This window comes from Nycticebus coucang, chromosome 10, assembly GCF_027406575.1.
Source record: "Nycticebus coucang isolate mNycCou1 chromosome 10, mNycCou1.pri, whole genome shotgun sequence".
Lineage (NCBI taxonomy): Eukaryota > Metazoa > Chordata > Mammalia > Primates > Lorisidae > Nycticebus > Nycticebus coucang.
In genome coordinates, this window is record NC_069789.1 from 90,283,965 (window position 1) to 90,301,957 (window position 17,993).

The following is a 17,993-nucleotide window of genomic DNA, read 5'->3' on the forward strand; positions in this document are numbered from 1 at the left end:
TACAACTAACAAGCAAAGAACAGTATGTCCTTTATAAACTTCTACACAGAAGCCAGGCATGGTTGCACATGCCTGTAGTACCAATTACTTGGGAAGGTGAGGCAGGAGGCTCACTTGAGCCCAGGAGTTTAAGGCTGCAGTGAGCCATGATCCTGCCACCGCACTCTAGCCTGGGTGACAGAGCACATTCCCATCTCTCTCTCTCTTTTTTTTTTTAAAGAGACAGACTCTTCACTTTGTCACCCTCAGTAGAGTGCTGTGGCATCACATCTCACAGCAACCTCCAGCTCTTGGGCTTGGGCGATTCTCTTGCCTCAGCCTCCCGAGTAGCTGGGACTACAGGTGTCCACCACAACGCCCGGTTATTTTTTGTTGCAGTTTGGCGGGGGCTGGGTTTGATCCCATCACCCTCAGTATATGAGGCTGGCGCCCGAGTCACTGAGCCACAGGCGCTGTTCCATATTCCCATCTCTTAAAAAAAAAATTAATTATAAAACAAGTAAACCCCCCTTCTGTGAGTAGTCAAATTATTGGACAAACAAGAAAAAAATTCAAATACCAATGGTTTATCTATTTTTTAAAATCACCACTATGTAGTCTGGTCAATTATCTAAAAGCCTAGCACAATCCCTGATACCCAGAAAGCTAAGTATTTGTTGAAAGAATGACTAAGACAGCACTATTAATTATTCTAGCTTTCTTGCTCTCTATTCAATACTACTTGAGCACCTACATCTCATCAAGCACATTTCTAATTCAGTGCTGGAGATATACGAAGAATCAAGCCGACAGACATCCTAAGCATGAGGATGAAGTTGAATGAAGTAACAGAATCAACTCTATCATCTTAGAAAAAGAAATGTCTGGGTTGGCAGTGGTAGAGAAGGGAGACTAATACATGCTAACCAAAGGTGTAATTAGCAATACTATCATCTGTTCTACCCTGACAATTAGAAATACTGTCATTTAACCCACTCATGGAAAAATTAATCTGAAGTTACTATGTAGTCAAAGAAATACTATGCAGTTTAATAATTTAAATTGTACACGAACTTTATGGGCACCTTGTATGTAATACAGCACAGCAAAGCACAGCAAAGCACCTTGCAAGTATTCAAACTAAGTTCCTTATAAAGAAAGGGGAAGACTTTCGAACTTTAGTAGACTTTGACTCACTTTTCTTCTTCATGCTGCTCTTGTTTTGATGCCCATCCTGTGCCATCTTTAGGTACAATGTTCACATTAGGATCATTGCCTTTGTTTTCTGCTTTGAGACTCGGGAGGTTAGCAGGTGGAGGCATACGCCGTGAAATACCAACTTTTCCAAGACTCTGTAATCCATGTCGAGCTGCAACTAAAGATCAATAACATCAACTTTCTTAGATAATCTATTTTATTACATATTTTAATCTCCAAACAATATAAATCAGTGGAATTCTTTAACTATTATTTCTAATATTTTAAAACAAGAATGTTTAAAGTAAGCAGCACATTTGCAAAACGATTCAACATAGAAGTATTAAAACATTCTGGGGGCAAGACATGATTGCAAGAGGGCCTTTACCTAACAAATGCAATCAGTGTAATCTTTATAACTGTACCCTCAATGAATCCCCAACAATAAAAAAAGGGGGAAAAAACCCCAGAAGTATTAAAACAACCAATCCATTAAACAGATGCTTTAAAAATTCTAACAGTGGGGCGGCACCTGTGGCTCAGTCGGTAAGGTGCCGGCCCCATATACCGAGGGTGGCGGGTTCAAACCCGGCCCTGGCTGAATTGCAACCAAAAAAATAGCCGGGCGTTATGGCGGGCGCCTGTAGTCCCAGCTACTCGGGAGACTGAGGCAAGAGAATCACTTAAGCCCAGGAGTTGGAGGTTGCTGTGAGCTGTGTGATGCCACGACACTCTACCCAGGGCCATAAAGTGAGACTGTCTCTACAAAAAAAAAAAAAAAAATTCTAACAGTGCAACCCAACACACGTTATGAAAAAAACTCTAAACGTTCATAATAGTTGTTTTGAAATTTTTTCAAGGGATCTATTTCAAACTCAAAACTTTACCATATCAGAGAAAAAACACACTGATTCATGTTCATGAGTATGCTAATGTGCCATACTCATGGTCCAGTTTTCAATTTTCACTGCATATACTGGCTTAAGGTATCCAAGTTTAGAGAGGGAAAAAAAAGAAAGAGGCCTTACTCTACAATTAAAGAGGTAGCAAATCCCCATTAACACACCTATATAGACCTATGTCTATCAATCTCATTGACTGAGTTTCCCCTTTGTAACCATACATACTGCTACTTCTTTTCTGCTGACAACAAACAGGGAAAAAGAAAAATATTTTTAAAGGGCTCTGTGAAAATGTAAGTTCTCTTTTTCTTTTCTTTCTTTTTTAAGAGATGAATTCTCACTTTATTGCTCAGGTTAGTCTGAATTCTCAGGGGCTCAAGTGATTACCCTCACCTCAGGCTCCCAAGGAACTGGGATTAAAGGGACAAGCCACATACATGGCTTTAAATTTTCAATGTAAGATATTTAATTCAGACTTGGTGCCTGTGGCTCAAACGGCTAAGGCGCCAGCCACATACACCTGAGCTGGCAGGTTCGAATCCAGCCTGGGCCCGTCAAACAACAATGACGACTACGACCAAATAACCGGGTGTTGTGGCGGGCGCCTGTAATCCCAGCTACTTGGGAGGTGGAGGCAGGAGAATCGCTTGAGCCTAGGAGTTGGAGGTTGCTGTGAGCTGTGATGCCATAGCACTCTACCCAGGGTGACAGCTTGAGGCTCTGTCTCAAAAAAAAAAAAAAAAAGATATTTAATTCATACTCCTCCCAAAACATGTGCATACATAAAAAGATAAATGTGGCTCAGCGTCTGTAGCTCAGCAGCTAGGGCGCCAGCCACATACACTGGAGCTGGCGGGTTCAAACCCAGCCCAGGCCTGCCAAACAACAATGACAAATAGCTGGGTGTTGTGGTGGGTGCCTGTAGTCCCAAGGTACTTGGGAGGCTGAGGCAAGAGAATCACTTAAGCCTAAGACCTTGAGGTTGCTGTGAGCTGTGACGTCACAGGACTCTAACCAGGGCAACATAGTGAGATTCTGTCTCAAAAAAAAAAAAAAGAAAAAGAAAAAAGAGAAGAAAGAAAGAAAGAAAAGACAAATGTTAAGAAGAGTTGCATTAGCTTGAATTTGTCCTAGCTCCTAAAACAAAACCACAGAAAAACATAAATGTCATCTGATTTTACTCACCTGTTGTTTTCTGAGTTTCTAATGATTTACCCTTGTAAGTATTAAATAAACTGAGTGTTGCATACTTTTTCCCATCCTTTGCTTTTGTGCTCTGGCCTGACTTCTCCGACATTTCGGTGGAAACTCATCGAGTCCAAAACCTCCTGCCACACCCCTTAAAACCAGTCTTGAAGATGCACATAAGAGAAATAAAAAGGAAAATTTTAGAATTTATTAGCTGACCAATAACACAATAAATTCAAACGCTCACAGAAACTCTGAAAAAATACTGAGAAATAAGAAATTAATCTTCAATAACTCATAACAGTAATTTCACAGACTTCTTTAACACTGTCAAATTCCAACAACTAATACACAAAATACACAACAAAATCATAAGAAATTATTGATACGTGCACTTGACAAATATTATTTGTGGTTTATAACTGCTGAAGTATAATATAGAGAATAAGGGTTATAATCCATGTTGAGATGAACACTTCAAATATTTTAAAAGGAAAGCTATGGAGACCATCTGTTTAATAAAGACATTATTTAATTTAATAGACTTGAAATGACTGACAAATGATCTGAGGACAACATCATTCCCCTATAAGCTGCATATCTGATTTCTGGCAGTATGTGACTATCAAAACTTTATTCAATTATTAAATTTAACAGTTCAGAATAGAAAGAAGATTCTATTTGTTCTGTAAAGGGTAGAACACTTCCTCATAAACATAAGGTACATAAAAATAACCTATTACATGGCTAAGGACTAACGGTTCAAGAAATGGTGTGCATTTTGTCCAAAACATACATAAAGCTCTATTGAGAAAAAAGAAATAATTAGTATAGTAATTAACATTCATATATAAACAAAGAGAATCTTCATATTTGGAGGTAATATACCCTAATCTTGGAGATATATCCTAATCAAAGCTAGTCTTGATAAATAGGAGAAAAAGATACAAACTATCCCTCTCAAACTACCTGCTTCCCTGAAAATAAGACAGTGTCTTATTTTAAGGTGTGCTCCCAAAGATGCGCTAGGTCTTATTTTCAGGGGACGCCTTATCTTTCCTGTAAGTAGGTCTTATTTTCAGGGAAACAGGGTATTTCCCTTCAATTTCATGAGGGTTTTTTTGTGTGTATACATATATATATAAATATACAAATATATGTATACACACACATCAACCTAAGGGATATTTTTGGGGGTAGGGGGACTAGTGTGGGGATATGGGGATAGGGGAGAAGGTAGTGAATTCTGCCACAGAACCCATTAATAGCTAAAAATATTGAGGACTGAAGCCCAGGAGTTAAGACAGTATATAATAGCTGTATCATACAGAGAGCAAAGTCAAGCCTGTACAGACTTTACCATTATAAAAATAATTTTATCCATTGGTTTTACATTTTTTAATTACATAATCAGCATCACATGCAGAGATGTCACCTTACATGCATTTGAAATACTATACTGATGTTTGTGCTGTCCCATAAAATTTATCATGCATTCTCACATCTATTATCTCATTTCAGTCTCATGACTTTATGATACTGAATATATATCCATAATGTTTGTTAACTTGTGTATCTTCTATCTCAGAGGTCCTCAAACTTTTTAAACAGAGGGCCAGTTCACTGTCCCTCAGACCGCTGGAGGGCGGACTATAGTTTAAAAAAAAAACAAACTATGAACAAATTCCTATGCACACTGCACGTATCTTATTTTGACGTAAAAAAACAAAACGGGAACAAATACAATCACATTACCTCATGTGGCCCGTGGGCCGTAGTTTTGCAATTGCAGAAATCAAACATGACTTGAGTATCACACTTTTAATACATTTTTCCTTTCTTAAAATGTGCATACATTTTTTTGTCATCCTCTGTACTTAGTATTCCAGTTTCACTAATGAAGAAAGATTATACTAGATTTGATTCAAAACGAAGGCTTCCAGTTTAATCCGTTACACTGTGCTGCCTTCTCCTATATATTAGTGTGGATAACTACTTAGCTTTCCAAATACTGTATACATTTAACAATAAACCACTTTTCTTTGAGACAAAATGAAATGGACTCACATGCAACCAAAAGAACTATACAAGTAGAAGACTGTATACAACTAAACTAATTACATCCCCAAAGTGCTAATAATGAAGATAGTATGAAAAGAGATGTACTCCCAAAATCCTGCTGGCAAACTTTTGCCAGTATCGTGGACAAAGAACAATATTCACCTGCAGTGACAAAAGAGGGACAGTAAATATTCACTAAATGACAAAAATGAAAACTCAAAGAGATCTTTCATCAGGTAAAAAAAAGAACTAATTTATACAAAAACCCAATTTGCTCTCAAGTTATTTTACACCTAAGAATCCTCAAATCTTAGACTCTTAACATTACTAATATTCAAGCAACACTTTTTGTAAAGACTTTTTTTGTACATCACCTCAAGAAAGCAACATAAGAGAAAAGAGCTAGTAACAAATCTACAAGTCCCCAAGTATCTACACTCCTGCTTTCCTTCCTCCACCTATTACTACAGGGGTTCTGAGCATCTTTTGGAAACTTGTTAGAAATGAAAATTATCAGGCCCCACCCCAGACCTAATGAATCAAATTTTAAGGTTGGGGCCAAGTACTCTGCTTAGCAAGGCCTCCAGGTTGATTCTAAGACTTAAAATTTAAGACCTACTGACTTATAAAAAGATACTTTATAAGCAGTGATTCTCAAAACCTGATACACATTAAAATCACCTAGAGATTTAAAATTTACCAATATGGGCCGGGCACAGTGGCTCACACCTGTAATGCTAACAACTCTGGAAGGCCAAGATGGGTGGACTGCTTGAGCTCAGGAGTTCAAGACCAGCATGAGCAAAGACAAAGCTCACGCCTATAATCCTAGTACTCTTTTTTTTTTTTTTTTTTTGAGACAGAGCCTCAAGCTGTCACCCTGGGTAGTGCTGTGGCATGAAAGCTCACAGCAACCTCCAACTCCTGGGCTCAAGCGATTCTCCTGCCTCCGCCTCCCAAGCAGCTGGGACTACAGGCGCCAGCCACAACGCCTGGCTATTTTTTGGTTGCAGCCGTCATTGCTGTTTGGCGGGCCCGGGCTGGACTCGAACCTGCCAGCTCAGGTGTTATGTGGCTGGCGCCTTAGCTGCTTGAGCCATAGGCGCCGAGCCAATCCTAGAGGCCAAGGTGGGATAGCTTGAGCTCATGAGTTCGAGACCAGCCTGAGCAAAAGTGAAATTCCGTCTCTACTAAAAATGGAAAAGAAGAAAAAAAGAAACTGAGGCAAGAGGATTGCTTGACACTAATAGTTGGAGGTTGCTATGAGCTATGGCACCACAGCACTCTCCCCAGGGTGACAGCTTGAGACTCTGTCTCAAAAAAACAAAAAGAAAAACAAAAACCATCTCTAAAAAAAGAAAAAGAATAGCCGAGCATTGCAGTGGGCACCTATAGTCCCAGCTACTCAGGAGGCTGAGGCAGGAGGGTCTCTTGAACCTGGGAGTCTGAGGTTGCCGTGAGCTAAGCTGATGCCACAGCACTATAGCCTGAGACTCTTCCTAAAAAAACAAAAAAGCAGGGTGGCGCCTGTGGCTCAGTGGGTAGGGTGCCAGCCTCCTATACCGAGGGTGGCGGGTTGAAACCAAACGGCAACAAAAAAATAGCCGGGCATTGTGGTGGGTGCCTGTAGTCTCAGCTACTTGGGAGGCTGAGGCAAGAGACTCGCCTAAGCCCAGGAATTGGGAGGTTGCTATGAGCTGTGACACCATCTCACTCTACCCAGGGTGACACAGTGAGACTCTGTCTCTTAAAAAAAAAAAAAAATTCAGGTGGCACCTGTGGCTCAAGGAGTAGGGCGCGGGTCCCATATGCTGTAGATGGCAGGTTCAAACCCAGCCCCGGCCAAAAACCACAAAAAAAAAAAAAAAAAAAAAAAAAAATTCTACAAAATACAGTAGTATAGGAAGCAAATCAGAGGTTGCCTAGAGACAAAAGGAGCTCAAGGAGGGAGACTACAAAAGGGCACAGCAAAATTTTTCTTGACAATGTATATATTCATTATCATGATTACTGTAAGGGTTTCAGGTTATGTACATGTGAGAACATCAAATAGCATATTTGCGTGTACTTTACTGTTTGCCAATAATATCTCAATAAAAATTGCTTATAAATAAAGACCAAGAACTCATAGATCTTTGGGTGCCTGTAGCTCAGTGGCTAAGGTGCCAGCCATATACACTGGAGCTGGCAGGTTCAAATCAAACCAGGCCTGCCAAACAACAATGACAAACTGCAACCAAAAAAAAATAGCCAGGTGTTGTGGTGGGTACCTGTAGTCCCAGCTACTTGGGAGGCTGAGGCCAGAGAATCACTTAAGCCCAAGAGTTTGAGGTTGCTGTGAGCTGCGACACTACAGCACTCTACCGAGTGCAACATAATGAGACTCTGTCTCTAAAAAACAAAAGTTGTCTATTAATACAAACTATAGCAGAGAAGAGGAATTATCAAAGTATTAGAGATGAACTGAAAATGCAATATTATAGTATAAGTGGAAAACAGATGGTGGCAGAAGGGAAACAATCTGACAAGATATGAAATTAGAGAAATCAGCAGATATGATAAGAGAAATCCTTATCCCTGATAAGGGATAATGGAAAATAATGCAATAATAAGAGTTAACACTAAGGAAGGAAAAAAAAATCTCAAAACATAAGAAATCAACAAATAGTGCCTTTTGTTTCTGGAATTGATGAGAAAGCAGTTTAAGATTCTTTGGCTATGAAGCTGACCACCCGAACAAAACCAGAAATGAAAAGGAGAATCAATTAGAAATTAAAAAAAAAACTTCTCTTGGATAAAAGAACTCAAAATCGAAATTATAAAATTTTCTAACCCAGGGCGGCACCTGTGGCTCAGTCGGTAAGGTGCCGGCCCCATATACCGAGGGTGGCGGGTTCAAACTCAGCCCCGGCCAAACTGCAACAAAAAAATGGCTGGGTGTTGTGGCGGGCGCCTATAGTCCCAGCTACTTGGGAGGCTGAGGCAAGAGAATCGCTTAAGCCCAGGAGTTGGAGGTTGCTGTGAGCTGTGTGATGCCATGGCACTCTACCGAGGGCCATAAAGTGAAACTCTGTCTCCACAAAAAAAAAAATTTTCTAACCCAGAAAATACTTCATATCAAACCATAGGGTAAATAATCACATAATCCAGGGAAAAGTACTACTTTTTTTATTTTTTTGAGACAGTGTCTTATTCTGTCACCCTGAGTTGAGTGACCATGGCATTATCATAGCTCGCAGCAACCTCAAACTCTTGTGCTCAAGAGATCCTTTTGTCTCATACTCCCAAGTAGCTGGGACTACAAAGGCACCTGCCACAGCACCTGGCTAGGTTTTTTTTTATTTTTTTTTTTCCATTTTTAGTAGAGACAAGGTCTGGCTCTTACTCAGGGTGGGTCACAAATTCCTAACTCAAGCCTCCCAAAGTGCTAGGATTACAGGTGTGAGCTACCATGCCCAGCTCAGAAAATACTACCTTAAAGATTTTCATTACCAGACAAAACAGTAAGTTTAAAAATTGACTCAATGAAAGTAGAAAAGAAAAAACAGAAATTAAAAAATTCGAAAATATAGTGATAAAGTTGATAAATTCAAGAGCTGGCTCTTTTGGAAAATAAAAACCCAGCCCAATCACCCTAATTAAAAAAAATTAAAACTATAAAAGATACATATAACCCTTGAAAAATAAGGGTTAAATACAAGTTACCAACTGTGACTGAAAATAAACGGGTTAAAAACAACAGAAGAAAAATGAAATTCGTCACAAAGCTTTCCGCCCTACAAAAGTGACTGGCCCAGGTAGTTTCACAAGTGCAACTATCATTTAACAGAGAAAATTAATTCCCATGGTGTTTACAATGAACTAAAGACCTAATAATCAAAGCTTGACAAAATAAGACCTATGGCCAAATCTGGCCTGTGGCTCTGTTAGGTAGTGAGCACCACTCCTCTCCTGGGGGGACAAAGGGCAATCACCTAACTTGCCCCACCTTAATCATATCACTAACACCTTCCATACCTGGGGGAAGGAGGTATGGCCAGGTTATCCAGGCACAAAAGGATTTGGAAAGTCACCTGGAGTAACCCAAGGTTACTTACCATGTCATTAACTGTCAATCAAAGTGGTTCCAAGGAGATGTCTGAACCACAAAGAGGGCCTAATCCAGAGAGTATAAAACAGGATCCCAGACCATTACCAGAACATTTTTGGTCTAGACAAGGGGGCCTGCTTGCCATTTAAGATGAACATATCTTGCTCTGTAAACTTTCTCTTCCTCAATAAACTTTATTTCATGCTTGCTATGCTTTTGGTGGATCCAGTCATTCTTTGACCAAGAACCAAGAACACAGACCACTGCCCAAACCTTGGTAACTCCTTTTGTATGGCCCATGAACTAAGATTGTTTTCACACTTTCTTTTTTTTTTTTTTTTTGAGATATAGGTCTTACTGTGCTGCCCAGAACTCCTGGGTTCATGTGATCCTCCTGCTTCAGCCTCCCAAGTAGCTGGAATTATAGGAATCCCTTCAAGTATTTGTTTTTTTTAAAAAATATATACAGGCCAAGCATGATGGCTCATGTCTGTAATATTGGCACCCTGGGAGGCTGAGGCCAGTGGATTGCTGAGCTCAGGAGTTCAAGACCAGCCTGAGCGAGAGCAAGATCCTATCTCTTAAAAAAAAAAAGGTAAAACTAGCCAGACATTGTGATGGGCTACTGTAGTCCCAGATAATAGAGAGGCTGAGGCAAGAGGGTCACTTGAGCCCAAGAGTTTGAGGTTGCTGTGAGCTATGATGACATAGACTCTACCTAGGGCACAGAGTGAGACTCTGTCTCAAAAAAAAAAAAGAAAAATACAGAACAGAGATTGCACTGCATAAGAGTAAATAAGCTCTGCTTGGGAGGCTGAGGCAAGAGAAACGCGTAGGCCCAAGAGTTAGAGGTTGCTGTGAGCCGTGTGACGCCATGGCACTCTACCCGAGGGCGGTACAGTGAGACTCTGTCTCTACCAAAAAAAAAAAAAAAAAAAAAAGAGTAAATAAGCTATTTACACTCTCATCTTCTCTCATTCTTTATGGAAAAGTTTGCTAACACACCTACTATAGAGGAAAGAAACCACCTCAATCTAGTAATGACACACATTATGAACACAAAGCATATATATCATTTTCTACAAATAATGGTGCAAAAAATCTCTCTAGTATAGGCAAAGAGTATAACATATATATTTATTTTGGGGGCAGCGCCTGTGGTTCAGTGGGTAGGGCACCAGCCCCATGTACCAAAGGTGGCAGGTTTGAACCTGGCCCTGGCCAACTAAAACAGCAATGAGAATGGCAATAAAAAAATAGCAGGGTGTGGGCGGCGCCTGTGGCTCAGTCCATAAGGCACTGGCCCCATATACCGAGGTTGGCGGGTTCAAACCCGGCCCCGGCCAAACTGCAACCAAAAAATAGCCGGGCGTTGTGGCAGGCGCCTGTAGTCCCAGCTACTTGGGAGGCTGAGGCAAGAGAATCGCTTAAGCCCAGGAGTTGGAGGTTGCTGTGAGCTGTGTGAGGCCACAGCACTCTACAGAGGGCCATAAAGTGAGACTCTGTCTCTACAACAACAACAAAAAAAATAGCAGGGTGTTGTGCTGGGTGCCTGTAGTCCCAGCTTCTTGGGAAGCTAACGCAAGAGAATCACTTAAATCCAAGAGTTAGAGGTTGCTGTAAGTTGTGACACCATGGCACTGTACCAAGGGCAACATAGTGAGTAAAAAGAAAAAAAAAAAAAAAAAAGCCAGGCACTGAGTGATCCAGAGTTTGAAACATAATCATTGAATACCTACTATGTGGGGTATACTGATTTATGGAGTCTAAGAGAGACAATCTATTTTAATGGGTGTGAGGATTTAAATAATAGAAAAACAAGATCATTTCAGATGGCATATTGGATACTATGAATAAAATGAAACAAGAAAATTTAGTATGACAGGATAGACTTTAGGTTACCTGATCACTAAGAAGCCAGCTGCAAAGCTTAAGGAAAGCCCTCAGCATGATGGCTCACACCTATATTCCTTTTTTTTTTTTTTTTGAGGCTACTGTGTCACCCCTGGCAGAGTGCTATGGCGTCACAGCTCACAGCAACCTCCAACTCTAGGGCTTAAATGATTCTTTTGCCTCAGCCTCCCAAGTAGCTGGGACTACAGGCACCTGCCACAACACCTGGATATTATTTTGTTGTACTTGTCGTTGTTTGTTAGCCCCAGTGTATGTGGCTGGTGCCCTAGCTGCTGAGCTACAGGCATGGAGCCACGCCTATATTCCTAATACTTTGGGAGACTGTAGCAGGATGATTGCTTAAGGCCAAGAGTTGGGATAAGCCCAAGCAAGAGCCAGAACCCATTTCTACGGTTCGTACCTGCAGTCCCAGGTACTGGGGAGACTGAGGCAGGACTGCTTAAGCCCAGAAGTTTGAGGTTGCGGTGAGCTATGAGCATACCACGCACTCTCAGTCTGGGCAATAGAATGAGATCCTGTCTCAAAAAAACAAAAGAAAAAACAAGTGAGATAAAGTATGATTACTAGAATAGCAATTTTACAGAAGTCTAACCCAGAGAGCGAAAGAAAGTGAAATTGTCTGAATGTCCTTTCCCCTCCAAAATTCACGTTAAATATTAATCCTCTGTGCAACAGTACTAAGAGGTGAGGCCTTCAGGAAATGATCTGGCCATGTGGCCGCTGCCCTCATGGATGCAATTTGTGCCTTATTAAAGGGCTGGAGGAAATCAGCTATGCACGTCTGTCATGTGAGGACACAGCAACAAGGTGCCATCTTGAAAGCAGGACTCTTGGCTTCACCACAGACCAAACATATTGGTGCCTTCATCTAAGACTTTCTAGTTTCCAGAGTAGTAAGAAATAAATTTCTGTTGTTTATAAATTACCCATAGCAGCACGAAGAGACTAAGACGGAAGGGAAGTCGGAAGAGAATAAAGAGGGCAGAAGAGACTGGTGATTTCAGTAAGGTTGACTACAAAGCTCTAGCATTAACAACAGTAATCACTGAGTGCACACCAGGAGTCAGGCTTACTACACAGTACCTTGCTCATTTACTAAAAGCAGAGAGAGAAAATGTATTAAGTGAGAAAACTGGAGGGAGGCTCAAGAGCTTGTGATTTGAATTTAAGGTTTCTGGCGATGATAGTGTTTAGACAGAAGACATTAAAAATCTAGCATATGTGACAATGTGTGCATATGTACCTGCCATACCGAGAATGACAAAGCAAATATGGGAAGGTATTAACCATTTGGGGAAGCTGGATGAAGGAATATGGAAATTCTTGTGCTATTTTTGTAACTTCTCTGTAAGACTGAAATTATTCTCCCAAAAAAGTAGGGGGCAAAAAGCTTGAAGAGTTCTCTCATCAAGAAGCAAACACGTTCCTCTCTCTCAACTACCCCATAACCATTTTCCCTGGCCTAGATTTAAAACCTTGAGTAATTTTTGACATTTATTTCTCCCACCTCCAACACAGAGGGACCCAAGTTCTACAAATTCTAACTCAACTATGTCTCTTGAAGTCAATTTTTTTTAAAAAGCTGACCTCCAGAGATGTAGTATAATATAAATATCAGATTGGGATTAAGGCCTTAAAACCTAAATTCCTGAAACTTATCGATGAAGAAATAACTTTATTTTGGGTGGCGCCTGTGGCTCAAAGGAGTAGGGCGCCAGCCTACTCCTGGAGGTGGAGGGTTCAAACCCAGCCCCGGCCAAAAACTTCAAAAAAAAAAAAAAAAAAGAAAGAAAGAAAGAAAAAACTTTATTTTATTTATTTTTTTTGCGGTTTTTGGCTGGGGCTGGGTTTGAACCCGCCACCTCCGGCATATGGGACTGGCACCCTACTCCTTGAGCCACAGGCGCCACCCTTTATTTTATTTATTAATTTGTTTTTTATTGTTTTTCTTTTTTATATTAATTTGATTTGAGATAGAGTCTCATTTTGTCACCCTTGGTAGAGTGCCATGACATCATAGGTCACAGCAGCAACATCAAACTCCTGGGCTCAAGTTACCCTCCTCTTGCCTCAGCCTCCCCAGCAGCTAGGACTACAGGCATTTGCCACAACATCCAGCTATTGTTAGAGAAAGGATCTTGCTCTTCTTGCACAGGCTGGTATCAAACCCTGAGCTGAGGGAATCCACCTGACCTGGCCTCATAGAGTGCTAAGATTTGAGGCATGAGCCATGGTGCTGGGCCTGAAAAAATAAATTTAGAGAAGCATAACAACTTGCCCTAAACACAGAGAGTTAGAGTGAAATGAGGCCAAGATCAAACTGAGGCTGACTTCAAAGCCAGTACCCAAGGTAATCTCACTGTAAGAAAATCTACCAAAGGGAGGAGAGCAAGATGGCGGCCGAGTAACAGCTTCCTTGCATCTGGGTACTGTGAGTCCAGGGAGATAGGACTCCAGGCATCTCTGGCTGGTGGGATCTCCCTATCATCACCCCTGTGAGGATACAGAGAGTCAGCGAGAGACTTCTGGACCCCAAAAGGAGGACTAAAACAGTGGAAAACCGGCAAGTGGTTGCGTGTGTTCAATCGGTCTAAACCCGCCCGCAACTGTAAGTTCAGTAGCAGCAAGACTGCAAACCGGAAAGGCCTTAATGTGAACTGTTTTGGTGTCTTTGGACTTGGAACTCAGTTGAACTGCCTTGGGGAGAGCCTGAGAAGGAATGTGGAGAACTTTGGCCGTTGTCTAGGGCCCCAGTCTGAGCCACTGAGCCAGACGGAGTTAATAGTGTTTGGCTGTGGGCCACGGGGAGCCATTATGAGTGATCTGCCCCGGCAAGCTCCGCCCTCAGGGTCGCAGAGCTAGAATCGGGTGGGAGCTGGTAACCCAGTGACCAAGTAGCCTAAGGGTGGGGTCTGAGGCGCCTTGCAGCCCTAACCCTCAGGGGCAAAGTGAGACCTGTTTTGGCACACTGGTAGATAGCCACTTCAGCAGTGATTCCAGCGACAAGTACTTTACTGGGAAAGCTTCTGGTCAGCAAGTTTACAAGTTGAAAGTGCCTTTTAAGGGGGCTGAAGAGAGATTTAGGGTGTCTACCTGCTGGGGTCTGAGAAATCAGCAGCCTCCAGTCGTATCAGAACTGTGATTAATATCTCATACCCCAGAAGACCACATGCTGCCCAGACAATATTCAACAACATATACATACTGCTTTGTTTTTGGTTGTATTCTGTGTTTTCTTTTTTTTGGTTTGGTTGTTTTTTTGTTTATTTTGATGTTGTTAATGTTGTTTTGTTTTTTAATTTCAACCTTTGCCATACAGATCTTATTTTTCTCAATTTTTCTAGTTTAATTATAATTTCTCATTGCTGCCTTTTTTAATAACTAGAACTTCATTTTTGCTAGTGTTTCTACCGCTATTATTCAGAACTATTATAATAGAACTATTCAGTTCTATTATTATAGAACTTCATTTTTGCTAGTGTTTTTTTTCACCCAATTTTATCCCTAAAGTTTTCTGTTTGCTTGTTTTGGTTTGATTTATAGCATCTGTGTCTTTCCTCTCTACTTGGTGGAGGTGGGGTACTGTGTCTGATCAGGTTAGCAAAGAGCTGCTGACCTCAAGGGACCCACCCAACTGGGCACCCCCAGAAGGTGGTTTTTTTTAAAGGTTGTGTCAAAGTACCCTACTGTGCACCTATATTGCTCTGTCTCCCTCTTTCTGTGCCTCTCTTCTTTTTATCAATATTCCTTTTACCCACCCCCTCTCCTTTCTCTATTTTTTTTTCTTTTCACTCGGTCCTCCTTTCTTTCATCCCTTTCTTGCTCTTCAACCTTCTCACCCTTCTGGTCCTGTACTCATCTAACCTTAGTCCACAAAACAGAACTTAAAGAGCAAGAGGAAGTGAAAGGAAAATTAGGGCAAGGAAACAGACAAATCACTCATGAGGAAGAATCAGCAGAAAACTCCAGGCAACATGAAGAACCAGTCCAGAACAACCCCGCCAAGGGACCATGAGGTAGCTACTGCAGAGGATTCCACCTATAAAGAAATGTTAGAAATGACAGAAAGGGAATTTAGAATACTCATGATGAAAACAATGAAAGAAATGATGGAAACATTGAAGGAAACTGCTAATAAAGTGGAAAATAACCAAAAGGAAATCCAAAAACAGAATCAAATAAGAGATGAACGATATGAAGAATATAAAAAGGATATAGCAAAGCTGAAGGAACTGAAACAGTCAATTAGGGAACTTAAAGATGCAATGGAAAGTATCAGCAACAGGTTAGACCATGCAGAAGAAAGAATTTCAGAGGTAGAAGACAAAGTTCTTGAGATAACTCAGATAGTAAAAGAGGCAGAAAAGAAGAGAGAAAGCAGAACGTTCACTGTCAGAATTATGGGACTTTATGAAGCGTTCCAACATACGAGTTATAGGAATTCCAGAAGGGGAAGAAGAATGCCCCAGAGGAATGGAAGCCATACTGGAGAATATTATAAAAGAAAATTTCCCAAATATCACCAAAGATTCTGACACACTGCTTTCAGAGGGATATGGGACCCCAGGTTGCCTCAACTCTAACCGAGCTTCTCAAGACACATTGTGATGAACCTGTCCAAACTCAAGACGAAAGAAAAGATTCTGCAAGCTGCCAGGAGTAAGCGCCAGTTGACCTACAGGGGCAAATCCATCAGAGTGACTGCAGACTTCTCTAATAAAATTTTCCAAGCAAGAAGACAATGGTCATCTACCTTTAATCTACTTAAACAGAACAATTTCCAGCCCAGAATTCTGTACCCTGCTAAGCTAAGCTTCAAAATTGACGGAGAAATCAAATCATTTACGGATATACAAATATTGAGGAAATTCGCCACAACAAGACCAGCTCTACAGGAAATACTTCAACCTGTTCTGGACACTGACCACCACAATGGATCACAGCAAAGTAAGAACTCAGAAATTAAAGGACAGAACCTAACCTCCACACTGATGCAAAAGATAAAACTAAGCAATGGACTCTCACAAAATAAGATGAACAGAATACTAGCACACTTATCAATTATCTCAATAAATGTTAATGGCTTGAATTCCCCACTGAAGAGACATAGATTGGCTGACTGGATTAAAAAACACAAGCCATCCATTTGCTGTCTGCAAGAAACACACCTGGCTTCAAAAGACAAATTAAACCTCCGAGTCAAGGGTTGGAAGACAATTTTTCAGGCAAATGGAATTCAGAAGAAAAGAGGAATTGCAATCTTATTTTCAGATACATGTGGATTTAAAGCAACTAAAGTCAAAAAAGACAAAGATGGTCACTTTATATTGGTCAAGGGAAAAATACAACAAGATGTTTCAATTCTAAATATTTTTCAACCAATTTAAATGCTCCCAGATTCTTGAAACAGACCTTACTCAGTCTGAGCAATATGATATCTGATAATACCATCATAACAGGGGACTTTTTAACACTCCTCTTACAGAGCTGGACAGATCCTCTAAACAGAAATTAAACAAAGATATAAGAGATTTCAATGAGACCCTAGAACAACTGTGCTTGATAGACGCATATAGAACACTCCATCCCAAAGATAAAGAATATACATTCTTCTCATCACCCCATGGAACATTCTCCAAAATTGATCATATCCTGGGACACAAAACAAATATCAACAGAATCAAAAGAATTGAAATTTTACCTGGTATCTTCTCAGACCATAAGGCACTAAAGGTGGAACTCAACTCTAACAAAAATGCTCGACCCCACCCAAAGGCATGGAAATTAAACAATCTTCTGTTGAATAACAGATGGGTGCAGGAAGAAATAAAACAGGAAATCATTAACTTCCTTGAGCATAACAACAATGAAGACACAAGCTACCAAAACCTGTGGGATACTGCAAAAGCAGTTTTGAGAGGAAAATTCATCGCTTAGATGTCTACATTCGAAAAACAGAAAGAGAGGCATCAACAATCTCACAAGCCATCTTATGGAATTGGAAAAAGAAGAACAATCTAAGCCTAAACTCAGTAGAAGAAAAGAAATATCCAAAATCAAATCAGAGATCAATGAAATTGAAAACAAAAGAATCATTCAGAAAATTAATGAAACAAGGAGGTGATTTTTTGAAAAAATAAATAAAATAGATAAACGATTGCCCAGACTAACGAGAAATAGAAAAGTATAATCTCTAGTAACCTCAATCAGAAATGATAAAGGGGAAATAACAACTGATCTCACAGAGATACAAGAGATCATCTCTGAATACTACCAGAAACTCTATGCCCAGAAATTTGACAATGTGAAGGCAATAGATCAATATTTGGAATCACACCCTCTCCCTAGACTTACCCAGGAAGAAATAGAGCTCCTGAACAGACCAATTTCAAGCACTGAGATCAAAGAAACAATAAAAAAGCTATCAACCAAAAAAATGCCCTGGTCCAGATGGCTTCACACCAGAATTCTATCAAACCTTCATGGAAGAGCTTATTCCTGTACTGCAGAAATTATTCCAAAAAATTGAGGAAGGAGGAATCCTCTCCAACACATTCTATGAAGCAAACATCACCCTGATACCAAAACCAGGAAAAGACCCAAACAAAAAGGAGAATTTCAGACCAATCTCACTCATGAATATAGTTGCAAAAATTCTCAAC

General features: G+C 40.5%; 1 protein-coding gene across 13 annotated transcripts in view; it reads right to left on the reverse strand.

Moving 5' to 3' along the window:
• PRRC2C (proline rich coiled-coil 2C) overlaps positions 1-17,993 on the reverse strand; it is a 122,574-nt gene that overhangs the window by 88,750 nt on the left and 15,831 nt on the right. For 9 of the 13 annotated variants that reach the window (XM_053607564.1, XM_053607566.1, XM_053607569.1 and 6 more), the window contains exons 2-3: positions 3,264-3,429; positions 1,177-1,354 (exon numbers count right to left, since the gene is read on the reverse strand). In XM_053607564.1, the coding sequence (XP_053463539.1) occupies positions 1,177-1,354; positions 3,264-3,375 (290 nt within the window). In that variant the 5' untranslated portion in view covers positions 3,376-3,429. Of the gene's footprint in view, positions 1-1,176; positions 1,355-3,263; positions 3,430-5,021; positions 5,161-17,993 lie in introns of all 13 variants that reach the window. The other 4 variants (XM_053607570.1, XM_053607565.1, XM_053607561.1 and 1 more) reach the window with 2 other exon arrangements.